General features: G+C 42.6%; 1 protein-coding gene across 2 annotated transcripts in view; it reads left to right on the forward strand.

The window, feature by feature from the left end:
• Positions 1 to 11,768, forward strand: part of si:dkey-34e4.1 (carboxyl-terminal PDZ ligand of neuronal nitric oxide synthase protein) — a 144,843-nt gene extending 133,075 nt beyond the window's left edge. For both annotated transcript variants that reach the window (XM_068012406.1, XM_068012407.1), the window contains one exon: positions 5,017 to 11,768. In XM_068012406.1, coding sequence (XP_067868507.1) covers positions 5,017 to 5,605 — 589 coding nt within the window. In that variant the 3' untranslated portion in view covers positions 5,606 to 11,768. The remainder of the gene's footprint in view (positions 1 to 5,016) is intronic.
• Positions 11,769 to 11,987: the final 219 nt, after the last annotated feature.

Below are 11,987 nucleotides of genomic sequence, written 5' to 3' on the forward strand. Positions count from 1 at the left end.
CCTGCTATCTTGCCTCACACACTGTACTGCCCTCTCTCAGTTGGAGTGGGCGAGTTGGCATGCTGTGGAAGGTTGGTTCACCAGTGTTTTGACAGCTCCTTCGTTCAGTCTCTTGCACAGAGAAGCATGAGCAGTGCTCGCTTTCTCACCCACCCTGGAAGGAAAACATGTTCCATTCCTGTGTAATGATTTTGGCTGCCTGACGTTAACACAAATGAACAAGAAGGGGAGGAGCATCCACTAAATAATCTATAACAGTGAGCAAGATTTTCCCTGCAGTCTTCAAGCCCTGCCATCAGGGTAAAATGGGGGTCAGAAGCCCGCACTGTTAAACAGTCATTGAGCTGTGATTTTCCCTGAAGGGACCTGGAGGCTGACTGGAAAATCCCAGTTGTCCTCCATCAATAGCTCTTTAACTACCCAATTCAGCTCAGAGTCCTTATTACCAGAAAGTACCACACTGAAAGTGTTCTGTTTTGACTGTTTCCTTATTTTTGATAGTTTTCTAATATTTTAAGAAATAAGCATATAGTCTGTCATCTGAATTTTTCACTCAATTCAATCTCTGTGCCTCCTCTTTTTTCCCCTCTCTCTTCCTCTTCCCTGTCCCCCTTATCTGAGCCCTTCAGCAACAATATTCGCCTCCACATTCAGATAGCATTCCAGCAACCATTCCACCAGGAAGGCAGTTTGAGCACAAAGTTTCATAAGATTGGTCTCATTTCATTTTTTTCCCTCTGTAACTGTGACTTTCACCCCCTACTCCCTCTTGTGTTGAAGGTGGTGACTGTTGCTGAGATAGGCTTTAATGGTTGGGAGGAGGGACAGCTGTCTGCCAGTACCTGTATGGGTAGGGAGAAAAGAGATACAGAACCTTAGAAAATAGGCGACATGTTTAGAGAGAGGATCTGGATCGGCGCAGGCTTGGAGGGCCGAAGGGCCTGTTCCTGTGCTGTAATTATCTTTGTTCTTTGTTCTTTGTACCTCTCACCCAAGTGGACAATCTTCCCGTGCCAACCTGGTGAGTTGTTTTATTACAATGGAGCCTGATTCCATCCTTATCTAGTGTCAATGTGCACACACAAGGATGATTAGACAGTGATCAGGAAGCAAAGCCATTCTGATGGTCCTCCAGCCTGAAGACGCAGAAGTCCATTGCAGTTACTGACTTGGTTGCGATCAGCCAACTCAACACAGATCAGAGCTCACCATATCCTCGATAATGCACAGAGCTATTGAGGAGTTTAGATAAGTCTGCTTTTAATGAAATTTCATATCCTATTTGATCAGGACTTTATTAAAATCAACTTGTATTTTTGTCAACATTGAGCCATCACTGTGACATTTACTCAAGTTGATTTACTTAACAAAACGTGTATTTCTTTTTACTTCCAAAAATTAAACTCTAATAAAATTGGATGTGAAATCATTACGCTGTTGTTGCAGAGCTGGTTAAGCATTTTTCTTCTGACAACCAGGCATCTGGTACAGGAATTCAGATCACAGATCTAATCATAGTAATTGGTAAACTGCATTTTAGATAAAGAGCAGAGAGTGATCCTGAATACAGTCCATCGACTTCATGGAAATGAGACCAGCTTGAAAAATGAACTGTGCCCATTCAGGCTTCAAAGAAGCCTCATTTAGAAGCACTCTCACTATGTCTTGAATCTAATTCAAAGTTCTCTTGAATTGCAGTGAGTGGGCCATTCACTTCCTATTTTAGGAAGTACAGTAAAAGGGATGATCACCTCAGCGCCTCACTAATCTGTGAGTGACTTGAAGCTCTTCATCTACGTTTTGCCAGCTCAGATTTATCATCAGGGGACTACAACTTGATTTTTGGAATTTGGTTGCATGGTTTGCAGAGTGCAAAGGAGCTTCTTAAAAATCCCTCCCTCTGATTGTCGCCCCACCTTTACTGGCCTCCTGCTCTGATAACTCTGTCAGGTAGCTGTTTCCTCATGTATGAGTCGAGTGTGTCAGCAGGTCAGTCAATCAGTTGGTCAGGGGATGGTATCACAATAAAGTACAATTTTGTCTCATCTGAAGTCCACACACGTGCACTTTCCAACTGGACTATTTGGACCAGGAGCAGAATGTGTTTAGCAAGCATTGTGCTTTTTAAAAAATTCCATCAGAAATGGAGCTTTCCTGCTCCAATCCACCATGATTCACTGTGCAAACCGTTGTAGTAGTCCCACCTTCAGCATTTACCAGCATCATCGTTTCAAACTGATTTCAGTAAAAGCCTTTGTGCTGAATTCCCTCACCGTTTTCAGTGTATTTCCACTGCATAATCAGGGCATGTTAATTTTTGCGGCAAGAAAATTGAGAGAAGCCTTTTATGCCATTGAATTACTTCCACCAAGTTCCCTCGTACTTTTTGGCGTTTCCCACGATCCATCTGTGGAGTCCCCTCATTTAAATATATGGTAACGAGGGACAATCTTCTCAGCAGCTCCAAACTTTCTTCTTTTACACTCACCGTGCACTCATGATAACTTATTGGATATGAGGTGTTTAAAAGCGGGTACGCCCCTCCAGTGTGTGTGGCCTTGCCTATGCTAGTGAGGTAATTGAATTTCTTGCGACACTAGTCTGTAGTCTGGGATGGGTGAGAGAGTTGGTACCTAGTGCCAGTGCCATGTCCCTCTCTGCTTATTACTGTGGACACCCAGCAATCGATGACAACACAGCTCTTGTTCCTCCAGGAGGGCTTGGAGATCTGAGTATGTATAGTTTTTTGTTTAGTTTAGTTTAGAGATACAGCACTGAAACAGGCCCTTCGGCCCACCGAGTCTGTGCCGACCATAATATATAGTATAATTCTAGATTCTTCTATAACTTGGTGTTGTGCCCCACTGCCTTGTTGGGATGTGTTCCAGTGGTTCAGTCTTGGAAATATATGGGTGAAAGATTGATGAGACCTGTGATGAATCTTTATGAAAGTCAAGTGAGCAAGCCCGAGCACTGCTCCTTTCTTAACTAGTTGTCCCTCAGTTTGCTGTTGAAAGTGTGCATGCTAAACTGTCTTTTTGAAGGCTGCACTCTAATTTCCATGAACTGCAGAGAATTACACCCATTTTACACAGGATTTGCCCCAATTATTACTCCAATTGATATGCAAATAGTAAACCCGCATATAAATACTGCTTCAGCCCACCAATGGGCACAAATCCTTTACCATTGGCATAACGACATTATGAATGACCAGATCCATTTAACCCCTGATCAGAGACCTGAGGAGTTGAGACTTTCCCACTCTGGGTCACTGGAATTTCACCAATTTATAATCTTGTTACTGAACTATTGGCTGGAATTTTATCCCAGGCAGATGGGAGCCGGCCACTGACCTGCTTCCGTCTCGCCTGTGGATCCAACCCATATTTTGCGGGCCCCCAGGTTTCAATTGGTGTGAGGTGGGAATTCCACCTGCTTGAGGTAGGAAGTCCCGCCTAATAGAGCTGCTGGCCAATCAGCGGGCCGGCAGCTCTTAGTCCCAGCAGTGCCACCGGAAGCGGTGGCCACTGCTGGGACTGCAGCCCAGCATGAAGACAAGATGCCGGGAAGGAAGGTAAGTTTTGGATGCCTCGCCGGGGGTAATCGGTCGGGCCGCGGTGAGGCAAGGATGGTCGTTCGGGGGGACGGAGGGAGTGTTGGGGGGAGCAGGGGCGGCCCTCCATCGGGGTCGGGGTGGCCGATCATGAGGGCCAGTCCGGGACACTGAGAAGCCGCCTGGTTTTGTTAGGCGGCTCCTCCCGGCTCCAGGATGCCCACTTGCCACGGGTAAAATCCGCGTGGAGGCGGGCGAAGGCCCTTAAGCGGCCATTAAGTAGCCACTTAAGGGCCTTGATTGGCCTGGGATGGGCGGGCCGTTTTTCGCGGCCACCCTGTGTAAAGTGGAGGCGGGAGTGGGTCGGCAAGGTCTCCTGGCGCCTCCCGCTCCATTTTACCCCACCCCACCCCCGCCACCATCCCGCTTGGGGTGGCATAAAATTCCGGCCATTGAGTCAAGTCTAGCTCTTCAAGTACTAGTGGTAAAAGAGCATTTTCTTCCCAACTAGTTTTGTTAAATGCCTACAGTGATTGCACATAGAAGGCTGATTAGTATGCTGCTTGTAGGAGGGATGTGGGCAGGCGGTTAAAATAACTGTTGGGCACTTCCCAACGTGTTCACACCTGCCGCCATTTTAATCATGTGATTTGTGCTTGTGAGGAAGATGCCTGCATCTCATCATTCCCACCAAGTTTGTGCAGGACTCCTTTCTCCTGAAGCCCTGGAGTTAAAGTGGTGCTGGCCTCATGCTAATGGCATCGTGGGCCCTGCTCGCCCACATGTGGCCCCGCCTCCCGCACTCTGCACTCATGCCATAGTTAAAATCTGTCCTTTATAAATGTTTACCATTCATGAAATTTTACTTTTTTTGCTGAGTATGGTTCTAAATTTGAAAGGAAAACGATCATATTTAATTTATTTATAGATTGTATTTTGCTTCCAGCTCCTCTTATTCTTCACCATTAAATTGAAAGCCTATTTTTTAAGGTTATGATAGATTTGAGAATTCTTTCAAATTACAAATGGCTCTCCATCTCCCAAGCTAAATGGATGAACTTTTTAAATGTGGCCATCATCCAGCTGTTTGTTTTATTGTAACATTTCTCTTCATATTGCACTCTGAGTCATAAAATTAGCCAGATTGCAGGCTATTACCATGTCTAGCAGTCAACAAAGCTTTCATCTGAAAGACAGGGCCACTAATTTAAAGATCCATTTACAGACAACGCACAGGGTAATCTATTGAGACATTTAATTGCAATTGGTCTATCAAATCTGGCAAGCTGAGTATTTCGCACAGCTACCATTATCCTCAAATCATTGTTTTTAATAAGAAACCGCCTAATGGCTGTCTGCAGTTTCATGGCTTCTAGACAACAATTAGGAGATAGCAAAAGGTGATCAGAAAGAGCAGGCGACCAAGATTCAATTGTTTCTTTTCTTCTTGTTTGTTCAAGGTTTAATCAGATCATTCCACGGCTAAACCCGCCACCACCTGTCATGAGGAAGCGCTCGACCAAATCACTCCTGATAGCCACCGACTCAACCTTGCAATGCATTGAGCAAGAGGTCACGAACAGCCTGCTGCAGAGTTCGCATGCCTCAAGTTTTACAGATGTTTCCTCCTGTACCTTTGCTCCGTCCGACTTTGAATCTGAGGCTGGACAGTCTGCAGAGGTGACAACGGCCAGGTTGTCATCTGTGGTACCCCTTTCTGCAGCCAAACCTCTCTGTTTCACCTTCAGCAAAGGGTTGAGTGAGAAAAACAGAACTGTAAACACTGCATCTGGAAGTTGCAAAAACCAGGCTGGGACAACGCTGCCCCTGGTAGATTTCCCTCTCCACAGCCCAACCAATGACTGCGATGGTCTGGACCATGCCAAAAACAGCCCACCCTTTTCCCCACCAGGCAATGAGACCTGCCTGCACATCAGCTTCTCAGAGGATGAGCTGTTGGACAATGATAGTGAAGATTCAAGAGAACATCAAAGAGCCTCAGTGGAGGATACAGAAGATCAAAACTTAAATCATCTAACTTCTGGCTAAAGCTCTTCTTTGTTGCTGCAGGAATATTTTCCTTACAAGTTCTTCTCCAGTGATCTCAAGTTATTCTCGTGCACACTTCAATATCAGTGGACCTCAAGCTACAGTAAGAGTTGATAATCGAAAAGCCTTTCGTAATACTTCCACGATTATTATTCTTCTGAAGGGTGATTTGCCCATCACATATCCAGTAGGAGAACCGGAGTTTGAACACTAATTCATTTGAGATGGTGGACAGTCAGGGCTGAATTTCAGCCAGCCATACCGTTACAAGTTGGTTTGGGCTCAACTTGCAAATGGCTGCATAAGTTCCAAAACCAACAAGGGAATGTGTTAGCGGCTGAAGATACATTTTCCATGGATGTCAGGAAATAGAGGAGATAAGGTATCATACACAATATTACAGTGTCTGAGATGCCTGTGCACAAATGTTTCCTTTTTCATTGCAGAGTAAATCCCATTGTTGTTCAACTTGCAAATGTCGCTGCTTTACCTGTAGTTTGTGGGGTAAAATGGGAGTGTTCTTGAATGATGTTATTACTCTCCTCAGCCTCTAGATGTGAGCTCTCTGATATGTAACAACCTGGAGACCTCTCCACTGCCATCGCTATCCATGTTCCCTCCAAGCTGCGCATGTGTGCGGCCTTGCAGCAAGCCCAGAAGGTATCATGCAGGCCGCTCACAAGTTATCCCCTATACATACACAAAGATTTGAAGGTACCATGCATTGAAATGAACAGGCCACAAACAAAAAAAAATTAAAAGCCGACATTGATATATTCTCCATTTTCTTAAGGTCTCTTTCTAAAAAAAATGAAAATGACACTGTGCTGACACTGGCATCATGTGTTTGGACATCTTCAGCGTTCACTGTCCAGATAGAAGACAAATTAGTGAAATCAGCAGATATAACTGCTACTCTTGCACTGCCATTTAGTGAAAGACTGACTAAGAAAGCAATATAAACACACATCTTTACATTGAATCAATTTTATACTATATGTAATAATGTAACTAACTTTGAACACGCTATGGCATGTGTTAATTTTATCTATCTATCTATATCTATCTGGAGTAAAACCATATAATGTCCTATATTGTGAAATGGATCAGAAGTTTTGCAATCGATCAATCTTGCCTTGGATAGTAACAGTATAGCTTTTGAGCTGCGTCAGTCCTCCGCCCGTCAAGGGACACATTTCCTCCCACCGCTGCTGCTGGACCATTCAAGTTCTTGCACCTTGCTTTAAGTCTATGCAAATGATGACTGTTTCCTCCTGCACTTTTGCTTTGTCTAATTTTGATTCTGAGGGTGGATAGCCTGCAAAGGGAGACTAAAGCCCCGTTTGGACCTTGGGATCTGTGTTTTACAGCGAAACCTGCCACTTTTGACAGTCGGGAATGAATTGAGTGAGAAAAACAGTGCTGCAAAACCTATGGGCTCGATTTTAACCAATTCAAAAACCTACCCACTTGCACAGCGTTAAAATCAGGTTCTATATCTGAAAGTCACAAGAGCTAGATCAAAACAGCTGTGCCTATGCTAAGTTGCCACTGCTGTAGCTCTACTAACAGCCATAGGGGACTATGCCCTTCCTCACCACCCCCTCAACCCCCACAATCCAGTGAGACATAGCTACATTATCAGCATTCTCAGAGATTCTCTGTTTGTAGTATTTCACCTCCTTGTGATATGGTTTGATGACTTGACAAACACTACAGCATCCTGGGTAAGCAGCTTCTCAGCTGCAATTATCTGCTCAGTGAATGCTTGATCTCGGCCCAATGGTCTGTAGTGTTGAATTTTTGCTTTATAACACTCCCGAGATGTTTTATTACATTAAAGGTGCTATAAATACAAGTTGTTGTTGTTGGAGTGATGAAAAGAGCAGGTGGAAAAACCCAAATGTGAATCCCGCCACACTTCCTGCCTCTACTTCATAACTGTTGCCCAACGAGTAGGACAACCAGGGATTGATCTTCACTCATCTGGAAATTATATGCACTTAAAATGGAAAACAAAAGGTAAAAAGTGCAGGACTGCAACATTTGGTTTTCTTTACAAATGAAGCTCGTCCTTTGAAGTATTTTTTCCCATTCCTATTGCCTTGGTCTCTCTATGCCACACACCCTCCATAACTGATAGAACAGCAATTCTTAGTAAACTTGCCTCTATAAGTTTACATGTAAAGCATACTATGGGGGGGGTCACTATCCTTGCAGTTGTCACTTGACCCTTGTGAGAGGTACCTGACTGTATTGTCACAGACTCACGGAGACTCCCTCGTCTCTGACCCAGCTCAGTCTTTGTTGTGCTAACTTGCCAGTTACTTCTTAACATACAGCTGATCTTTATTTGAACTGTTGATAACAATCTCGCAGAAGTGGGAATGTTCCCTCCTGATTATCAGCAGCTGCTAGCCATGTCATTTAAATGTGTAAAAGCAGAGATATAGCTTTAAACTCATTAGTTGGAGGCAGCCCTTTGAAATTTTCTACAGATTTGCAGCCCGATTCATCCAAATGTACTGAGCTCTGCTGCTGATGGCAGAAGTGGTCCCAGCAAGGCTATCTCATGAAGGCAGGTGTGGAGCATTTTACCAAAAATCCCATCAAGCTGCAGACTAGTTAACAGGTCGAAAAAGACCTGCTCAGAACTGGTTTGAGCTAGAAATCATTTTAAACCATGCCCCTGCAAAATGATCTTGTATAAATAGTTGCATTTTTTTTAAAAATCTGTTTAGTAAAAATAGAGGATAACTGGCATAGTGGATATGCAGTCCGGATAAACAGACATTCTTGTCTTTTATTCTTTGTACTTGACTAAAAGGTTTCTGTTTTTAAGCAAAGTTGTTTTAACAGGCTTGAAAAATATGGTCTCAAGGTGAATTCGACTTTCCCCGTTACATCGCTACAGATTATTTGACATTTTCCTCACAACTGAAGTCACTGACAGTTACATCTTCAGGAGCTGGATACACTGGCTCAGACACAGTTGATGGTTTCCAGACTTCACGCACCTTGAAATGTCTGTTGGATATTTGTAGCTGGTTTGAGTTTCTCCCGAACCGAGAATAATTGGGGTAGATTTTGACGCTGTGCGGTAGTGTAAAATGGGTGATAGTCAATGGAAATAAAATTCAAGAGAGATGTCAAACAAACTGCCTACTCACTCACACCCATTTCACAATATTGAACAAAGTCAAAATCTACTCCATTCAATTCTGTGCCAATGTTGGAGGCCGTTGGCTCCATTGTGTGGGCTCCCTTGAGTTAGCCACTTCGTCCCTTTCCACTGCCCTTGTCCCAAACCTTTTAAAACTTGCAATTCATAATTAGTACAGTCTACTCCTTTTAATCCAAAGTACTTTAATTCAAATTATTTGCTAATTCTATCATTTATTCTGTATTGTTTACATTAATTCAGATTTATTTTAGCAAAAAATGCTTTAAATTGTGAGGAGTGGACTTTAATTACATCTAAAGCATGTGACCCCTGTTTCAATATTGTGATCTTTCTCTGTAGCAGAGAGGGGGTCTCAGTGGGATCTTTATCAGTGGAGCATAACGTATTGCCTTGTCCAAAACCTACATGCAGTGCAGCCAGTCACCATTCACAGCTTTCAATTTGTCAGTCAGTCAACGGCAAATAAAGACCTGGAGGTTCTAATAGTTAACCCATACATCAATGCTGCGGAACAGGAGTCTGTACTGGATATAGGGATATGGTCACTGTAGGGAAGCACTTACAGTGTGAAGTTCATGAGCACAACTGACCCCCCGCCACCCCCCCCAACCCCCCCCCACCCACACTAGTTTTCCCCACAGTCCCAATTTCGTCTGTGTTGGATTGTCCTGCAATAAGCAGTGGCTGTTTCTCAGGAGCAATAGCTTCTGTGCTCCATAAGGGAATATCTATGGAGTTTGGAATATTCAAATCTGGAATTCTTGCCCCCAAAAGGTTGTGGATGCTGGGACAGTTGGAGCAGAATTTTCTGTAACTAGGATTTGCTGACGACAGGTGAAAAATATTTTCATGTCTTCAAATTACGAGCTCTTAAAAAGTAACTTCTAAGGTTCTGGCATTTCTAACGGTTTTAAACTTGAAGTAAAGAAATAACTGCTGCAGTATTGATTAGAGTGCTGGGTACAGTTAAATTGCGAGGTCTATGTTCTATTCTAATGTACTTGTAAAAAATGCCGAGTTTTATTGATTCTACTGGAGCCTAATTCATTTGTAAATGGCAAGCATTTTACCAAGCTGTAAGGCTGTACGCTTGGCCACTTGCCATCTGTTCCACTGGTTTGACTCTTTCTACTCATTCAGCACTTTCTAATGGCAGTAACTCCAGCATCAACTGTTAATGAATCCCCTGGTTAACCTGGCTGTGTACCGGTACAGTTTAAAACTGTTGTGCCTCACAGTTGTTGCAGAATTGAGGATGACTAATTGATTAACTCAGCAGTCGAATGATAGGTTGAATAATCTTGACTATAGTATCTGGAAACATTTTATAAATGCAAGGAGTGTGTGTACAGGTTTTAAAATACCCTTTACTTACAAAAGTGGATTTGTGGAAGCAGAGCTTGGAGCTGTTTTGTATACTCCTTTTAACCAGCTTGAGATGTGCTAACAATCATGATGTTTCTGGAATGCCTTGCACTGCCTGACAGGGTGGTGGGAGCACCTTCGATAGTAACTTTCAAAAGGGAATTGGATAAATACTCAAAGGTGAAAAAATTGCAAGGTCATGGGGAAACAGCAGGGGAATGCGACTAATTCGATAGCTCTTTCAAAGAACTGGCACAGGCACGATGGACTGAATGACCTCCATCTGTGTTGTAAGATGCCGTGTGTCTGCAGTGATTAATGTACATTGTGACATCCCTAATGTGTGCACCATGCTGTTGTATGTTTCATATCTCTGCTTACAGAAGGTCCCCAGTACTGCTGCCTTCACTGTCATCCAAATAAGTCAGCTACTCTCGCTGTATAAATCATTGAAAATGCTAGGTCTTGTTGAACGAGGTGTAACTGAGTTTTTAACTATGCCCTGAAAAGCTAATTTTACTAATGTGAAATGTCATTCCCTCAGTAGAACATTTAAAGATTCTATTATTTTTACAATATTAAATTATTTTTTAAGTTTGTTATTTCTGCTTCTACCTAAACCCCATGTGTATGTCCTAATCTTCATTTCACTTTCTGTAAAATGATTAAAATGTGAATTATAAAAGCTGCTTTTTACTTCCTGCTTTGCTCTCGCGTGAGAATTCTTCAACCTGATAGGCTGATTAGCCTGCTTGTTGCACTGTTGCTTGAAGCCACAGAAGATGCCAAATTCAAAGTGACATCAGAACAGAGGAAATCTAGATCCAATAAATCTTTGTGGTCGGCTTTCGTGGAAGTGAGGGATGAGCGTCATTCCTTCGCCACTGACCACAAAATCTGGGCCATGAAGGATTAGTATCACTAATCGAGGCCATTGCAAATTCAAAATAAGACCAGGATCTTTTTAAAGGAATGTGGTGTAGTTGCCACATTTAGTGGAACTCAGTAAACTGTAGGGCAAATTACAAAACCATTGCTGCTTTCAAAGACCTGCACAGAGAAATATACTGCATGAGACACTGAGAATTTATTTTTTTTGACACTGCCTCCTATAGAAAGGTGCGGGCTGTGTGGTGAATGAATGTTGAAGGAGATGTAATTTTGTTTTGGAGAGACCTTGTGTTCTCATGAATTAACCATTGCTTGGAATGAGTTGGTGGTTATAACTCTGAACAACTTTAGAATAGCCGGAAATAAATAATATAATACTATCTAGAAAATACATCTGATATACCCTGCTGAATATCTTAACCAACTTTGATGTTTGTAGCAGTTCAGCATTGGTAGTAGTAAGGTAATAGCTGAGCACTTAGAGAATAAACTGTTCTTTCTAACACTTTGTATTCCGTTTTTAGTAAATGCAGTTGCCATGTAAATACGATTACAGTGAGTTTGATGAAAAATGTGAATTTTCTATAAGAACTGTCTTGACTTATTTTGGATTGTGTTTTTCCCTCCTTCCTGGGCAAGTCAATGCTGCCATTGATACCGAGTTTAAACTGTAGAGTTTATATTGCACCTTATTGCTGTAAAACTATCTTGATGAAATTAAAGTCTGAGAAAGTTTGTTAAAATATGTGTGCGATATTTTCACAATGTACTCTATCATTTCTATGATTATAAGAATGGGATGGAGCTAAATTTGAGACAAAATATTTCTGGGGCAGATAGTAATTCCAGTTCCGCTGATACTAAGGAATCAAACTGATGTACGCCCACTATTGTGATCTGGGTTCATTCAATTCGAGGAAATAAGAGACTCCATTCACAAAA

Source organism: Heterodontus francisci, chromosome 32 (genome assembly GCF_036365525.1).
Source record: "Heterodontus francisci isolate sHetFra1 chromosome 32, sHetFra1.hap1, whole genome shotgun sequence".
Classification (NCBI taxonomy): Eukaryota; Metazoa; Chordata; class Chondrichthyes; order Heterodontiformes; family Heterodontidae; genus Heterodontus; species Heterodontus francisci.